General features: G+C 43.4%; 4 protein-coding genes across 4 annotated transcripts; 3 read left to right on the plus strand and 1 right to left on the minus strand.

Moving 5' to 3' along the window:
* Positions 1-10894: 10894 nt before the first annotated feature.
* Positions 10895-12226, plus strand: MYCGRDRAFT_42881 (uncharacterized protein; the record flags this gene model as incomplete). The annotated part of the gene is made up of 1 exon (XM_003852121.1): positions 10895-12226. One exon carries the CDS (start codon positions 10895-10897, stop codon positions 12224-12226), a length of 1332 nt encoding a protein of 443 aa, XP_003852169.1.
* Positions 12227-12683: 457 nt separating this feature from the next.
* MYCGRDRAFT_104476 (uncharacterized protein) lies at positions 12684-13714 on the plus strand (the record flags this gene model as incomplete). Its single annotated transcript, XM_003852122.1, has 1 exon — positions 12684-13714. A coding segment is annotated over one exon (1005 nt), but the record flags the coding sequence as incomplete, so codon positions are not given.
* Positions 13715-14594: 880 nt separating this feature from the next.
* ERG28 (ergosterol biosynthetic protein 28) lies at positions 14595-15065 on the minus strand (the record flags this gene model as incomplete). The annotated part of the gene is made up of 2 exons (XM_003852605.1): positions 14595-14945; positions 15003-15065. The coding sequence occupies 2 exons, from the start codon at positions 15063-15065 to the stop codon at positions 14595-14597; spliced, it is 414 nt and encodes a 137-aa protein (XP_003852653.1).
* A 229-nt stretch (positions 15066-15294) lies between these two features.
* On the plus strand, positions 15295-16359 carry MYCGRDRAFT_72043 (uncharacterized protein; the record flags this gene model as incomplete). The annotated part of the gene is made up of 2 exons (XM_003852123.1): positions 15295-15449; positions 15505-16359. The coding sequence occupies 2 exons, from the start codon at positions 15309-15311 to the stop codon at positions 16357-16359; spliced, it is 996 nt and encodes a 331-aa protein (XP_003852171.1).
* Positions 16360-17549: the final 1190 nt, after the last annotated feature.

Consider the following 17549-nt stretch of genomic DNA (forward strand, 5'->3'; position numbering starts at 1 on the left):
CTAATGCTTTTAGGTTTTTATAGAAAAGTTTTCCTTTAGCTAGGTGTTTTTCTTATAGTTTCTTAGATGCTTTTGTAGAGGTATATAGTTACCTCCTTTCCTTTATATAGATAAGAATAAAATAAGTGTTCTAAGTGTTATACTTCTTAGTTTTGTAATAAATAAAATAGTATAATTCTAGGGAGGGAATCCTTCTTAGGTAGGAATATAGGTATTAAGGTATAAATTTAAGAGTAATTTCCCTCTTCTTATTAAGGGCTAGTTAGTCTAGTAGTATAATTTCTAACTATAAATTAGAAGGTTATAGGTTTAATTCCTGTATTAGCCTCTCTTATATGTCTATATTAGCTGCCTAATATAAACACGTAAGTATCTTTTTGCTAGATTTATAGATCTATATATTAGAGGATAGTGTTTAGGGATTTTAGTTTTGTTAGATAGTCTGTAAGCTATATGTCTATCCTTACAAACTCTACCTTAATACTCCCCTTATTATATTACTCTCTGCAGTAATAGTTCCTAAGAGAGATATATCTTAATCTTTTAGAGTTAGTATAGTTTTCTACAAGGCTAATAGCTAATTAGTTGTCTACTTTAATAAGGATAGTAGAAATGCTTTTAGCCTAGGTAAAGGGCTAGAGCTTATTAATAAGATTCCTTACCTAATTTACTTCTCTTATTGCCTTAGTAAGAGAGAGGTACTCTACCTTAGTACTAGATAATACTATTTCTTTCTATAGTTAAGATCTCTAGATAACTAGGCCTCCTATAATTTTAAAGAGTATTCCTAAGGTAGACCTAGATATACTAGGATTACTAGCAAAGTTAGAGTCTAAGAATGCTTTAATCTAAATTTGCTCCTTAGTTTTCCTATATATAAGGCACTTATTAATTATACCTATAACATATCTCTAGATATGTTTAGCTACCTAAATATATAAAGGTCCTAGGTTCTAAAGGAACCTTGTATAGTAGTTAATAGCAAAACTAATATCTAGTCTAGTATAGTTTAACAGATATTATAGTTCCCTAATAATCTTATTAAAGAGATTATAGTCCTCCTTTGTTCCCTTATCCTAGAGGGGTTTAAGGAGGGTATTAAGGGAGTACTTAATACTCTTTGCATTACTAAGACTATATCCTTAAAGTTTGTCTCTAGAATAGTATTCCTAAGAGACAGATATAGAGCTATCTTTCCCTTCCTTTAAGTAAAGTCTAAGAAAGACATTAGTATTAACAACCTTAATTATGTACTTCTGCTCTAATCCCTTAATTAGCTTATTAATCTTATAATCTAACTATCTAAAGATCTAGAAGTTATTTATATAAAGGAGAATAAGGATGCCTTTCCCTTAAAAGAGGCAAGTATTACTAATAGTTCTTGTTAGACTAAGCTTTTAGAGAGTGTTTATAGCATCGTAGTGCTAGAGAGCAGCTGCCTACTTAAGCCTATATAGTCCTTTCTTAATATATATAATATACTTATAGGCATCTTTTTTAAAGAGATAAGCTCCCTCTAGTAGCTTAATAAAGATCTGCTTATCTAGGTTTAGATTTAGGAATATAGTCTTAATATTAACTTATCTCCTCTTCTAGCTAAAGTTAACTAAGAGGGACAGAAGTATTCTCCCTATTGCAGCTCTTAGGGTAGGAGTAAAGGTATTAATATAGTTAAGTCCCTTCCTTTGTATAAATCCCCTAGCTGTCTATCTAGCCTTATACTTCTTTATAGTTCTATCTAGGAGTACCTTAATCTTAAAGACCTATTTCCCTATAAGAGGGACTCTCCCCTTAAGGAGGGTGCTAATAAGTTTCTATTTAAGGCATCCTATAGACTTAAGTAACTTAGCTTCCTTAATAATAGCTTTCTCCTATTCCTTATAATTAGATCTAGAGAGAGCTTCCTTAATTATCTTAAGATTAGACAGATTAGGATTTGTTACTTTAAGTCCTATCTTCTAGATCTTGCTATAGTCTTTTCTTATAACTAATCTTCTACTTCTTAAAAGTCTAAATATACCTAAGCTTTTAGGACTTACTTTATTACCTAATTTCTTAGGTCTCTTAGGGCTTCTCCCTACTTTCCTCTTTCCTATAATATAAATATCTAGGAAGGGAGTTATAGTATAATCTTAAAGGTCTTCCCTTTTAGGGCAATCCTCTGCTAATACTTAATATTATAGCTATGTTAATAAGGTATTAGCCTGCTCCTAGAATCCCTTAAGACTTCCTTAGAATCCCTTAGGACTTCCTATTTCCTTAAAAATATACTCCCCCTAAGCTAGCTAGGAGGCTTTTTTATGCTTAATAGCCTCTAGCTAATTAGGCTTAAACTACTTATGTTAGTTATCCTAGGACTATATATCCTAACCTAATATTTGCTCCCCCTAAGATGTTAAAAGGGAGGCTTAGTTTCTCTCTCTCTATATAGTATTAAATATATTCTCTACTTCTTAAAGATAAGAAGTAGTAAGAGGTTAGGTATCTTGCCCTTAGGCATCCTAGCCCTAATCTTAATCCTTAGTATAGATAGTATAGACTTCCTGTTCTATAGTAATAGGTTATATTAGTTATAGGAAACTCTCCCCTTAGAAGTCTAGGGTAGTAGGTATTATACTATATACCTTATCCTTATTATGTGTTATATAAGGAGAGGTTATAATCTTATGCTAGAACCTAGTAAGGGTAGATAGTTTAAACTTTTAAACTATATAGTTAGTTAAAGTGTTCTCCTAGAATCCTAGATTCTAGTATTTCTCTACTCTAGGATAGAACTTCTATAAATTAGGTCTCCCCTAATTATGTAGATATGCTTTGCATCTAAATCTCCTAACCTTTATTAGATTAATATATAAAGTTCTAGCATTAAGATCTTAATTAAATTCCTAAAGAGGAATCTTATTATAATAATAATAATAAAGTCTTGTATTGCTGATCCATCCCTCTATGTAACTATGTACAGGGCAAGCAGCCTTCCCTAAATTTCACTAAGGGCAAAAAGCCATAGGCATAAAAACCCTCCTAATCTCTTTCTGCTTGTGTCTCCTAGGACTATTAGTAGACACCTTTTATTTTAGGTTCCTCTTTTGGACTCTAGAAGGATCTGTTATCCTATCCTCTTACTAGGTTGTGTACCTAGGCTCCCTTAGCCCTCTCCTCTCGTTCCTACTCCTTCTTAGCTAGTAGGAACTAGTCTAGGACTTCTTCCCTAATTATCTACTTTGCAATTGCCCTAAGACCCTTCTTTGTTAACATTATGCTTTTCTAGTTAGATGTACCTAGCTGCTAGAATGTTCTGTCTCTCCCCTGGAGGAGAGGGCAGAACATTACTATATGCTTTACTGTCTAAGCCTAACTTCTACAGCTACATTCTGGTGTCTTCCCTAGGACTCTTCTCTTTGTTAGGTAGGCATTAAATCTAATGTGCTTAGTCCTTATCTGTGTAGCAATTGTGCTCTGTGCTCTTATCTAGTTCTAATGTAGAGACCTTCCTTTTCCTCTATTTGTCTATACTGTAGGTAACCTCCTATTGCTATGTTGTCTCTTCTTTCTAACTTCTGCCTCCTATCTTGCTTTCTATCTCTCCTAAATAAAGGATCTGTTTAGGGGTATTCTATCTTAGTTTCCCCCCTCCTATTAGAATTTTTCTAGGAGTCTTTCCTATATAGTTTCGTAGGGTGCCCTCTAGATTCTTCGATGTCCTTATCTTCTCTAGGCCCCCTGTTCCTAATTTAAGAGTGCCTGACTTGCTGCCTTTGTGTACCTCCCTACATCTCGCCTATCCTCCTTCCTTGCCTAGTTTAAAGCTAGTTGCTACACATATAGATTAAAGGGTAGTATCTCTGCCTCTTGTTAGAGTACTCCTAGTAGGACACTCTTGTATGCTCTAGTAATCCTTCTTAGGGCAGCATTTTGGACTGCTTTAAGCTCTTTTGTCTAGCTTTTAGATCCCTTCTGAACCCCTTCTACCTTTGCCTACACTTTACAGCTAAAGGCTATTGCTAGCCTTATAACTATAGTGTAGATGTGCCTAGCCTTCTAGAAGGATGCTCCCTAGGTTAATTAGCTAAGCCTATGCAGGGAGTTTATGTATAACTCTGCTTTCTCTGCAACTTTCCTAATGTAGGGTTTTTATGTGAGTTTAGTATCTATTTGCACTCTAAGAAGCCTAAGGTTAGGAACGGGTTTGCTATTAAATCCTTAGATGTTAACTGTAGCTTGTAGGTTGTGTTTCCTTCTTAACCTTGTAAAGTAGATTAGCATGTACTTTTGTAGGGACTAGACTGCTTTATAAGTCTTTGCCTATTCTGCACATTTTTTATAGGCTCTCTTAAGTTTTCTGCAGTTCTCCTCTGTGCTTTTTCTAAAGGCTAGAATGTTTGTATTATCTACAAAGCCTATTGCTAATACTCCTGTTTCTTTAATTAGAGGAAGTAGGGTTCTTGCAAAGTACAGGAAGAGGATAGGTAACATTGTTAATCCTTAGGGGATTCCTGTATGCTAGGGCCTTAGTGTGTTAAGGTAGTTCCCTAGCCTAAGACATATTGTCCTGTCCTAAAGGAAGGATTCTACAAAAGCTACTAGGTTTGGCTGTATTTAGCACATTCTTAGGTAGTAGATTAGTCTTAGGTGTAAAACATTTAGGAAGGCTGCTAAGATGTCCAAACACAGTATTAAGGCTACATTCCCTAGGCCTTTTCCCTAGATAGAGTAGACCTGTTTAGTTACTAGCTCCAGTGCTAATGTTATTAACCTTTTTAGTCTTCCTCCTATCTAGTTTAGTAGGAACAGGTTTCTTTCCTCAGCGGCCCTGCTAAGCCTTGTCGCCATAAGGGCCTCTAGGACTTTAGAGATTGTATTTAACAGGGCGATTGGTCTGTAGGCTCCTGCCTTTAAGTAGTCTAGTTTCTAGGGCTTCTTAAGGACTACTGTTGTAGATTCCTTAAAGGGCCTAGGGAGGTATCCTTGTACTATGCAGGCTTGCAGGAATAGTTGTAGGAGGTCTGCTAGCTCTTTCTTTGTCTTCTTTAGGAATAGGTTTAGGATCTAATCTAGTCCTAGTGCCTTGTTTAGTGCAAGCCTCTAGATTGTAGCTAGGATTTCTCCCTAGGTAATTGTACAGTCTATAGGGATTAGGGCTGGTATAGATCCTGTTATGTCTGTAAGGTCTACCTCTGTCGGCTAAGGGAAGAACTCCTCTATAAGGGCCTTAGCCTTCCTAGATATTGTTGTCTAGAGGAGTCTAGCCTTGTTCTTAATGCTTAGGAACTAGGGAAGAGAGGGTCCTTTGTTTGCCCTTTCTCTTGCCTACCTTACAAACTTCTATATCTTGCTCTAATCCTTTAAGATCTCTATAACTGTTTTCCTCTAAGCTAGGTTCCCGCTCTTTTTAATGTGCCTCTTCTTTGCATATGCAGTTCTAAGTGTAAGTAGGTGGTTTAGGAGGGATTTGTTCTCCCTCTAGGCTCTCCTAGCCTTCCTCGCTCTCTTAACTAGCCTAGTGCTTTCCTAGTCCTAACTTATCTTTGCGTATAGTGAGGGTCGGGCTTGTAGTACTAGCTCCTTAACTAGCTGCTAGATTGTCCTCTAAAGCTAGAGTGCCTATTAGTCTAGGCTCTGCTTTCCCTTTGTAGGTAGCTGTTTAGCCTCTCCCTTTGCTTCTAGGATCTTAGATCTAATTTGTTCCTATAGTACCTTCTTCTACTATAGCCTTTTCTAGTTCTCTTGCTCTATAATGCCTTAGGTAAAGAGTAATGTCTAGATTAGAAGGTAGTCTAACCCTGTTTCTAGTTTAGTGCAGGTCCTGCATTATGTTATCTGGTCCTGGATTTCCTTTGTCCTAAAGACCAAGTTAAGGGTTTAAATGCTTGGTCCTCTCTCCTATGTTGTTGTACCTAGTTCTAGGAGGAGCTGCATATTAGCCTATTCTACCGTCTTAATTAGGTAGTCTGCAGCCTAGTGCTAGTTTGTTGCTGTTTGTGCTCCCTACTTCTAATAATGCAGATTAAAGTCCCTAACTAGGATGTGCTAGTTTTCCTTTGTGTCCTAGAGAGCCTTCCTAACTTCCTAGAGGGTACCTAGGTCTCTGCCTGTTATTAGGCTATTTAGGTTGTAGTAGTTTAAAATGTGGAGTTTTAGCTCTGTCTAGAGGAGGGTAATCCTAATTAGGTCCTTACAAATTAGCCAGGCTTCCTAGGTTTCTGGCTGCAGTTCCTTTAATACATATGTAACAACTCTTAGTGTCTCTCCTTCTAGAACTACTGTGTAGTATCCTAGGTATTGCTTGACATTCCCTCTAGTAGAGGTGTTTACCTATAGTTCCTAGATTGCAACAATATAGTAGGTTCTTAGGTTCATTTGTTGTATAAATAGGGTTTGGATCTGGTTGCTACTCTTGTTTGTGTTGTACTATAGGATGTTAAGTTCCTTTAGTATGTTATTCATCCTATGTTAGGAAGAAGTGGTCCTTAATGTCGCTCTCTCCTATTTCTAGGTCCTCCTGTCCGGGGTCCTAGGCTTGGTCCTGCTGCTGTATTCCTGCTTGTACCTAGGGTGCTTGTTAGTAGCCCTCCTATGTAGAGCTCCTTAGCATTGTGTTAATCTTGTTAGCCTAGCTTTGTCCTGCTCTTAGGATGGCTCTTAGTCTCCCTACTAGATTCCTAATCTAGTTGCCTTTAGTTTGCTTACTGTCGATAGGGCTAGCCCTTCTTTTCCTTGTGTTTGTTAGTTGCACTATTGTCCAACTCTCCTCCGGCTAGGTTTAGGAGGGTTTCCTACATAATCCCTAGGCTATAATGCTCCTAAACTGCCTTGCCTTTAAGATTGCCGCTTGCTTAAATTTGTAGGTTGCTAACTAAGATAGGTGCTCCCTCTAGCAGTTGCTATACCTTGCTTTAGTCTCCTTACATATGTCTGTTCTATAGTTTCCTAAGCACTTTCTACAGGTTTGTGTGCCTCTATAGTGCTTTGCAATGTGTCTAAACTGTCCACAGTTAAGGCATTATATTAGTCTCTAGTGTAGGTAGAACTCTTCTGCAACTAGAATGTTCCCTTAGAGAACTAGTCCCTTAGCAACGATTTCCTTTGCCTATGCTGTGTTCTAGACATTTAGGATTAAGGAAGAGAAGTCCTTACCTTCCCTTCCCTTTTTGCTTTTTAGCTATCCTGCTTTAAGGACTTTTAGGTGTAGGTAGAGTCTTCTATTCTCCTCCTTAATTTAAGTGTTTGTTCCCTAACTCTTAGTATTAATAGTCTAGATCTTAACACTATATACTAGCACTTAGAAGAGCTGCACTACAGCTTTAGCACTAGGATATTTGTCCTAGGCCTACTTAAGGTCCCTTTCCAGCCTTTCCTAGGAGCTCTGGCTGTAGGTAAAAACCCTAATGTCTCCGCTTTCTAGCTTCTTTACTGCTAGCACTGCTAGGTCTTTTAACTCCCTAACAATCTCTATGCTTGTCTTCTTCTAGATCTCTTCTCTTTCTGCTAGGTTCTAGATCTTAAGGAGGAAGTAGTAGCTTTAGGGTAGGGCTAGCTTTGTGTACACCTAGCTAGATGTCTGTTGTTTAGGGAGGGCTGCAGCTTGTGCCTAGGTCTTTAGCTAGGTAGCCTAGATAGTCTTCTGGATTTCCTAGACTCTCTAGATAACTATCTGCCCTTAGAGAGTGTGCAGGAGGGTGGTTTGTGCCCTCTAGAGGAGGGAGAGGAGGAGAGACTTTAGGGTTTCCTCCTAGGGGGAGGATAGGACCTTTGCTACTTTACTAGTCAGTTTTTGTATGTCCTTGTTGATTTCTAACTGTATTTGCAGCTCCTTAAGGTGCTGCTAATGGCCTTTTGGGCCTTTTAAGTAGTTTGGGGTAGTTAGGGGGGCTTAGGAAGGCGGAGGATAGTCCCCTCCTCCTTCCTTCACTCCCTAACCTCCCTGAATGTTTTGCCTCCTCTGAGGGTGGACTGCTGCGTGTTAAGAGGCCTAGAGGCCTCTCTGTTCGTGTGGTGGCTGCGTTGGCATGATTTTTTCTCGTAGTCTATCTGCAGTCTTGAGGAATCTTATTAGTTAACAGGTATACTAGCCTATTAGTAAGGAAGATTGCATATATAATTACAAAACTCTAGAGAGGGAGAGGTAGGCTAGAGTTAATTATTATTGCTCTTGCCTTGTTAAGGATAACCTTATTAGATAATTCTGCAATTCTATTCTATTTAGGAGTATAGGGAGCTAAGAAATCCTATCTTAGTCCCTTATTCTCTGCAAATGTAATTAAATTATTATTATTAAACTCTCCTCCTCTATCTAAGAACTAGATCTTAACTATCTTTTTATACTAGTTAAATATCTTAGTAGTCTATTTTTTAATAATTTGTGCAGCTTGTAATTTAAGCTTATAAAAGATAGCCTATCTCCTTCTTAACTTTGTATTAATAATTATAAGGATATACTTGCATCTAAAGATGTCTAGTAGAAAGATTAGTCCTATAATATTAATATAGACCTTATCTAATAAGGATTAAGGTATTAGTCTTAGAGTTCTTAATACTACTCTCTATAACCTTATAAGCTTGTATAGCTTATAGTGCTTAAGTGTAGATATGTTAATCTGCTTAAGTCCTTAGACTTAAGCCTTTATTATACTAAGAATCTTATTCCCTATATAGCCTAGTCTCTAGTGCTATCTTATTATATTAGCCTTAGGCATAGCAAAGGCTAGATAGGATATGTTCCTATTAGTTATAAAAGCAACTTTAGTACTCCCCTTAGGGAGAGAGACAATTGCATTCTAGAGGATTAGAACATTATAAGTAGACTAAACCTTACCTATCTTCTTGTTATTCCTTAGAATATATAAAGATAGCCTATGCAGGTAGACCTTATACTTTAGCTAAAGAGTCTCTATTAAGATAAGGTTGTAATTAGAGTTAGGAGAGTATAACATATCTTGCAAGGTAATGTTTAACTTATTCCCCTTATACTTTATTATAATCCTTATACTTCCTAAGTGTGTAACTGTGCTTTGTCTAATAGCTTAAGAGAACCTAATTAGGGTTTCTAGGGGTTTAAGGTCTAAGAACTAGGACTTATTATTAAAGAAGTAGTATAATATACTAGAATCCTAGATAATAGTATTACTCCTTTATATTCTAGTAATAGCAATTGCTGCTCCTGCAAATAAGCTATCTAAATTAGAGCCTAAGCCTGCATTAGAAGAGGAGATAGGCTTAATTACTATAGTACCCTTTCCTCCCTTCTTATTATATCTCTTGCTCTTGTCTTAGGACTTCTTCTTGTCCTTATTAGATCCTCCTTTTCCTTTATATACCTAGGACTTTAGGGCCTTATTAGGGTACTTCTTAAAGCAATCTGCATTTGTATAGATATAATAGGTATACTTAGTATACTAATTATTATCTATTATAGTACCCCTAAATCCTCCTGCTATCCTTTATGTCTATAAAGGAGGTTCCTTAATTAATAAGGTAATTAGCTCTTTAAGAGTTATATTCTTAATATAATAAGATTGTCTTTAGCTTCTTAGGTATTCTAGATAGTAAAGGCCCTAGATAAAGAACAGCCTAATCTGCTTATTACTAAAGGTAAGCTTTAAGACTAGAATACTCTTAGACCTAGAGTATTGTTCTATTATAGAGATGTACTTATAATACTACTTCTAGAAGTCCTTATAGTACTTCTAAGTGTTTATTCCTTAGATTTTAATATTACTAATTCTAAGAATCCTTAGGCTGTTATAAATGTTTATAATTATAACAGGCCTGTAGGTAGCTGTAATAGTATTATATAGTTCCTTAGCTGTCTTCTCTGTATTCCTAAAGTTAGGCCTTAAAGATTAGTCGATCCTTTTACTAATAATCCTATATGTAATTAGGTTATGCTTATACTAGACTTAGAGAGGAGTTAGTCTTAGTCTACTAGTTAGAATAGGTTCTATTACTAGAGTATTCCCTCCTTCTTTTTAGGAAGGAGTTAGAGCCTAGGAGGATAAAGTAGTACTCTTCTTAGTTAGTAGAGAGGGATATCTAACTTTAATTCCTAGCTTTAGTTAGGTAGGGCACTAGGGAATGTTATAAAAGATATAGCCTAATACCTCCTTGTCTATAAGGGCTGCTTTAAGCATCCTTAACTAGTCTAAGAAGTTGCTTCCCTTTCTTAGGACTTTATTCTCCTTCGTAGTCTTAAACTTATTAGCCTGCATTACGGCTATTATTATAACTAGCTCTTTCTCGGCTCGCTAGTTAACTATCTAAATAGTATATAGTAAGGTTCTAGTAGCTGCGCTTAGAATAGACAATTCTTCCTTAAGTATGCAGTAGTTACGCCGGGCTTATAACCTGTTATAATTAGGCTTAAGCTAAGTAGAAGAAGACCTCTAATTAGTAGGTATATATTGTTATGCAGAGAGAATCTTAAGTATAAGATTCTTACTTTAGCTATCTGTGTATAGGAATGCCTTAGCACTAGTTACGTGCACTTCACTAATAGTTAGTCTGATGATCCACAACAGCTGCGGCTATGCGGTCGGACTGCTTACTTCTCGCTACCATTTCCTGGTGATTCAGCTGGTCGTTTGTTGCAAACGGTTTTCTTGGCCGAGGGATTGGAGACCTGTTTGTAAGCACATCACAACGATCAGAGTCTTATCGCTGGTTATGTTGGTTCTGAAAGGAATGAGCGGGCAGAGCGTCGCGCGGCTCAGGATTGTCAGGCACCTTTCAGGCATTAATAAATGGACAATGGGCGACACATTTTGCTAGCATGTCACTTTTTGACCACCCTCCACATACCTCACGTACCGCCTTCTTCAAGTCTTGTGCCAAAGTATTCGACTTGTGGCCCAGTTCGCAGTCCGTACTCGCGAGCTTCACCGCATGACAAGGCGGTCTTATGGCCAGATTGTATTATCCCCTGAGCATCGAAGGGATTGAGGACGTCGAAGACTATCGACCTGGTGGCTTTCATCCTGTACATCTCGGAGACGTGTATGAGGAAAGGTATAGAGTTCTGCTCAAGCTCGGCGCCGGAGGCTATTCGACCACATGGCTCGCCCATGACTCTGTTGCAGCTCGATATGTGGCGTTGAAGATTGTCAAGGCCAGCGAAACTTCGAATTGCGTTGAACGTCAGACGCATCAGTCTTTATCAAGCTCACAGTCCGGCCATCCGGGAAGAGCCCATGTCCGTTGCCTCCTGGCGCATTTCACAATCACTGGTCCGAATGGCAACCACTTCTGCCTCGTGTCGGAGGTGGCTGGGCCTACTCTACCCAGCCTATACGAGAATAGAGAGAGCCTCTATGCGCGTAGATTGCGCGCTGCTGTAGCCCGGAAGATATCGAAGCAAGTGGCACAGGCAGTCGGCTTCTTGCACTCGAGTGGGATTGGCCATGGAGGAAAGTCTTTCGTTTCTGTGCTCTCGTACGCAAGGACTAACGCTTTGACAGACATCACAGTGCCCAACATCTTGCTGAAGTTGAAGTCGATAGATGAGTGGACCGAAAAAGACATTTACGAACGCTTCGGGCAGCCTTGCAAAGAGGAGCCCCGAATGGTTTCTGGACTGAGCCTTGGACCTTCAGCTCCGCGGTATATCGTTGAGGCTGCCAGAGTGCCCGAGGAAAGGTTCCTCGCAGAAGAGGTCTTCTTGATCGATCTAGGGGTCAGTTTTCCGCTCAAGGATCCTCCGCGACCACAAGACATCGGAGTCCCTTTGATGTACCGAGCGCCAGAGACCATTTTTGAGTCCAGATATGATAAGTTCTCAGACTTGTGGTCTCTTGCATGCGTCATCTTTGAGATCAGAGCTGGGACGCCTATATTCGAATCCTTTATGGGCACCGAAGACGAGATCATCAAGCAATGGGTTCAGATGAAGGGGAAGATGCCAGAACCTTGGTGGAGCAGCTGGGATACACGGTCTTCTGCGTTTGATGAAAGTGGCAAGCCTCTGCCAAGAGGCCCCGATGCAGAGACATGGACCAATGAATACCCTCTGGAAGAAATGATAGCTGACATTGGTGAAGATGACAATGCAGAAGAGAATGAGACAGCAGACGATGCGCACATCCAGCAAAAGCCGTCGCTGCTGGAGCTTGCTGGTACTAGAATCACCAAGGACGAGGCGGCGTCTCTCAACGATCTCTTGGGCCAGATGTTTCAATGGAAGCCGGATGATAGAATTAGTGTTGAGCAGATCCTTGAGCATCCGTGGTTCGCATGATATCATGAGTCTGACCGATGGAGACTTTCACCTGTTCGCGCGTATGTGCATTATGATGCCTTCCTTTGTTCAGCTTTGGGGTGAACCAGGTTCTTGCGATGTCGGTCGTTGGTCGTTTAGATGCCTTCTGCATGCAAAGCGAGTCCTGCTGCGGCATGCCGATCAATGCCCGACCGCCATCTGCGTGAACTCGGTCAGCAAGTTCAAACCCCTGTCGTTGACCATGCGACTGAATTGTAGGGCGTGACGACGACCAGGCTTTCTCTGGACCGACGACCAGAACAAAGAACAGACGTCGATTTTTCTTTCGCCGGGTCGTCGGCTCGGCTAGCGACGGTGAAAGGGTCCCTCATTGATCCACGCAAGAGCAACATCGAAAGACGCCTCCCGGACCTCTGGTAAGTTTTCTGTAAGACTCTCTCTTCTCTTCTCTTCCCTTCTTCCTCTTCGGTTTGAACATCCCTTCAAAGATACCGCTCATCATGTCTCACCTGACTTCCCCACCCCCGCGCGCGCCAACGACCATGAACACGATCCTCGAGAACATCGGGAACACACCCCTCGTTCGACTGAACCGCATACCACAGTCGGTCGGAATCTCATGCGCCATCTACGCAAAATGCGAGTTCTTCAACGCAGGAGGCAGTGTCAAGGACCGCATCGCACTGCGCATGGTCGAGGCAGCAGAAAAAGAAGGTCGCATCAAGCCTGGCTACAGCGTGCTTATTGAGCCTACAAGTGGCAACACCGGAATTGGCCTGGCGCTTGTTGGAGCCGTAAAGGGATACCGGACAATCATTACTCTGCCTGAGAAGATGAGTACCGAGAAGGTCAGCGTGTTGAAGGCGCTGGGTGCTGAGATCATCCGAACACCGTCAGCCGCTGCGTGGGACAGTCCTGAGAGCCATATTGGCGTGGCCCGTCGGTTGGAGAAAGAGATTCCGGGAGGAGTGATTCTCGATCAGTACAACAACCCGAACAATCCTGCGGCGCACGAGTTTGGTACCGCCGCGGAGATTGTGGAGCAGACGAATGCTGTTCAGGGTAAGCTGGCCGCTGTGGTGGCCGGAGCTGGTACTGGCGGAACGATCACTGGTATTTCTCGGGGTATTCGCAAGGTGCACGGAGACAAGGTCAAGATCGTCGCAGCAGATCCGCAAGGCTCCATCTTGGCTGTTCCTGCATCTCTTAACGACGAACACAAGGACAGGCCGTACAAGATCGAAGGAATCGGTTACGACTTCATTCCAGATGTGCTCTCTCAGAAAGAGGTGGATGTGTGGTACAAGACGGATGACCGAGATTCTTTCTACTGGGCTCGCCGTCTGATCAGCGAGGAGGGTCTTCTCTGTGGCGGCAGCTCCGGCTCTGCCATGAGCGCATGCATCAAGGCGATCAAAGACATGAACTTGACAGAGAACGATTCAGTTGTTGTCATCCTCCCTGACAGCATCCGCAGCTACCTCAGCAAATTTGTTGACGATGACTGGCTCGCTGCGAACGACCTCATGCCTCCTACCCTGCCATTGACTGCACCATCCACCCCTCCTACTAATGCCGCCCAGCCGGCAGCGAAAGAGCCTGAACTTCCCATCCTCACCAAGAGCACCTCCAAGGACGAATTCGTCGGCGCCAAAATCCGCGATCTTCGCCTGAAGCCCATTCAGACCATCTCCGAGACCGCCTCCGTGGACGAAGCCATTGAGATGATGCGCGACAAGGGCTACGATCAAGTCCCGGTGACTTCATCCAAGGGCCAGCGTCTGGTCGGTATGGTCACGCTCGGAAATTGCTTGTCGTACCTCTCCTCTGGCCGTGTGACGATCAACAACCCCGTCAGCGATGTCATGTTCAACTTTGCCAAGCTGGACGAGATTAAGCTGATCGAGAAGCATGCTGCGGCTACCGAGGGAGATGAGAGCAAGCGCGAGTACGTCGAGATCACGATGAATACGCCGTTGAAGGTCCTTGAGCGCTTCCTTGTGTGGAATGCGGCTGCGATTGTGACCGAACGGGATTCAAGCAATAATATCAAGGCTAAGGCGATTGCTACAAAGGTCGACCTGCTGCTGTGGTTGGTCAAGCAGGGTCGCGAGTCGGCTCAGAAGTAGGGTTCTTCGAACTGGTGTGGTAATTTTTGGTTAGAAGCGTTGGCGTTGCGGTGTTGGGTAGATATGGGCATGTTCGCTCCACTGGCTTCAACGTCGGGTAGTGGACGATCGGTTATGCATGGCCGTCGTGTCGGAGTATCTTAACGTTTACAATGACATTCACTTGCATCTCCCATGCCCGTTTCACTCTCAACCCACATTATCTTCGAAAAAAACGTCTCACCTACGTTCCGCTCATTGCCCCTGAGATCCTCTCTCTACCTGACATACCATCCCCATTGCGCCACCATCCACACCGTAGTAACCGTACTCACAAACACCGGCCCTCCCAATCCACGTCCCCACTTCGCCGTACCGAAGATCAACCACTCGCTGAAGAAATGCGCAAATGCGATCCCGTATGTCCAGAGCGCGAGTTGGTAGACCACCGGGTTAGAAATGTTGTACGCGGCGTAGAGGCGGATAATGCTGCTGAGGCCTGTCCAGGTTCCGAATGTGCGGGCTGATAGAGGAGTGACGGCGCTGGGGTTGTTGCCGGCGTAGACTTCGCGGGTGCCGCGGAGGGAAGTATAGCTTTGGATGCTGTTGCCGAGGGCGACTACTGCGATCTGTGGAGGGTTGTTAGATTGATGTTTTGTGGTTGAAGGGTGGGTTTGAGGACGTACGAAGAGGAGCCACTTTGGTAGGAAGCCTTCTCCCGGGGGGAGGTAGGATGATACTTGTGACATCTTGATAAACCGGCAAGACGACTCTTGATTCTTGCACTTGTGGATGTAGTCTGACTGCTAGCAAAAGAGCATGTGAAGTCGGGCATGAATGGAAGGTGTTCGCATGGCTTGGCTTTCAGGAGCAAGGAACTTTGGGGGCGCCGAGGATTTGTTGGCGAGTTCAACATCACTTCCAGACTTTTGTTCTCTTCCATTCCCACACTTGTGACCACAGAACGGTTGTGCAGACTGGACGCCGGATTCATGGACGGATTACCACTAAACAATGCTTTGGCAGCGGTTACGGCCCTGGTGTTCTCTTTCATTGGCATTCTCTGGCTTTCGTTGAAGATCCTCTCTTTCTGGAGGTTGATCGCTTCGCTGTTCATTCTGCCCGGCACTTCGGTATGGATAATTGTCCACCTACACATCTTGACATCCACTGACTATCGAACAACAGCTCTCCAGATTCGGCAAAAAGGGAACATGGGCGGTGGTCACAGGAGCCTCAGACGGCATTGGAAAAGAGTACGCCCAACAGCTCGCAGGAAAAGGCTACAACATCCTCCTCGTTTCCCGCACGAAGTCAAAGCTCGATACGCTCGCCTCGGAGATTCAAGCAAAATACAAGGTGGAGACCAAGGTGCTCGCGATGGACTTCGCAGCGGACAAGGACACGGACTACGCTTCGTTGAAAGAGCTCGTGAATGGACTGGATGTGTCGATCTTGATCAACAATGTCGGACAGAGCCACAACATTCCTGTCCCGTTCAATGAGACACCAGAGAAGGAACTTCGGGACATCATCACGATCAACTGCATGGGTACACTTCGCGTCACGCAGCTGGTCACTCCAGGCATGATCAAGCGTAAGCGTGGTCTGATCCTGACGATGGCCTCCTTCGGCGGAATCATGCCCACTCCTCTCCTGGCCACGTACAGTGGCAGTAAAGCTTTCCTGCAGCAGTGGTCATCCGCGTTGAGCTCCGAATTGGCATCCTCCAACATCAAGGTTCAGCTGGTACAGTCCTACCTCGTCACGTCCGCCATGAGCAAGATCAAGCGCCCATCGCTTCTGATCCCAACACCGAAGAAGTTTGTTCGCGCTGCGCTGTCAAGCATTGGGAGACATGGTGGTGCACAGGGTGTTCCGGCTACGTGCACGCCTTATTGGTCGCATGCGATCATGCAATGGGCGATCTCGACGTTTGTGGGGACGCAGAGCGGGATTGTGTTGTGGATCAATAAGTCGATGCATCAAGGCATTCGCAAGAGAGCGTTGAGGAAGGCGGAGAGGGATGCAAAGAAGGCTTGAGGAACACACGAAACAGATCATGATACTACACTGTAAGTAGAAGACAGCTAATTTGTACACTACCGACCGAGCCAGCTGCCCAGGATGCTGTCAGAGGCTCGCCTCATTGCTTCAGATTGCAAATCACCGGACTCGTGAGCTACGTGATGATTGGGAAGGAATGAGGGACGCCATGCTATCGAATGCATCAATCACTCGAGTAATCGCTGTAGGAACACTCACCCGCTGTGGAAGGCAGAGCTCTGAGAGTGAGGCATCGACTGGCATATGATAGTGCCACACTGCGTACTTCGTATTCCGATGACACCAGTGAGGTCAGCTGCTGAAGTGAAGGTGAAGATGAAGGGGTTCCTGCGTGCTCGCGCTTTAACGCCAAACTGACGCGACGCTCTTTCTCCTGCAGCTCTTCTATCCTCCATCAACACCATCGACACTCGCCTGTCCTTCATCTCGGAACTTCGATCATACAGCAGTCCTGCCATCGCCATGGCTGCTCCAGAAGCGTCTCACGCCAGCGCAGACCCGCCTGGACTGACACAAGCCGCGATCCAAGCCAACGAAGCTTCACGTCAAGCCAATGCTAAGGCACGTCGAGCCACTGCGGCAGTTCACCAAGCCGATGAAGCCGCACGTCAAGCCGAGAGAACCGCCCGTGAAGCTGATGAAGCCGCACGTCAAGCCCATGCAACAGCGAGTCAAGCCAACGAAAATGCACGTCGAGCACATGAGGCCGCGCTCGAAGCGAACGAGAGTGCACGTCTCGCCAATGAAGATGCATTCCAGGCCAACGCAGCTGTTTCTCAGGCCAACGTCTTTGGTGTTAGTGGCAGAGATCCTGTTTCTTCCATACTTCACTGACATGCCCCAGGGAACATTCCAGCCCTTCCGTCTTCTGGATCTCCCTCCTGAGCTTCGTTGCCGCATCTATGAGTACTGCGTCGTTTTCGACAAGCCACTCCTAGCACCGAGCGCCTCTCGAAAGCCAGACTCGATTTCCGCCGAACAACCCGCCATATCCAAGACGAGCAACTTGATCCGGGCCGAAACACTTCCCATATTTTACAAGAAGAATGCGTTCAGGTTTCATCTCAACAACGAACGCGACGATGTGAAGCATTTCTGCCAATATCTGCATGAGATCGGCGCGAGAAACCGTCAGCTCATCAAGAAGATAAGCTGCGACATGCTGG

This window comes from Zymoseptoria tritici, chromosome 5 (genome assembly GCF_000219625.1).
Source record: "Zymoseptoria tritici IPO323 chromosome 5, whole genome shotgun sequence".
Lineage (NCBI taxonomy): Eukaryota > Fungi > Ascomycota > Dothideomycetes > Mycosphaerellales > Mycosphaerellaceae > Zymoseptoria > Zymoseptoria tritici.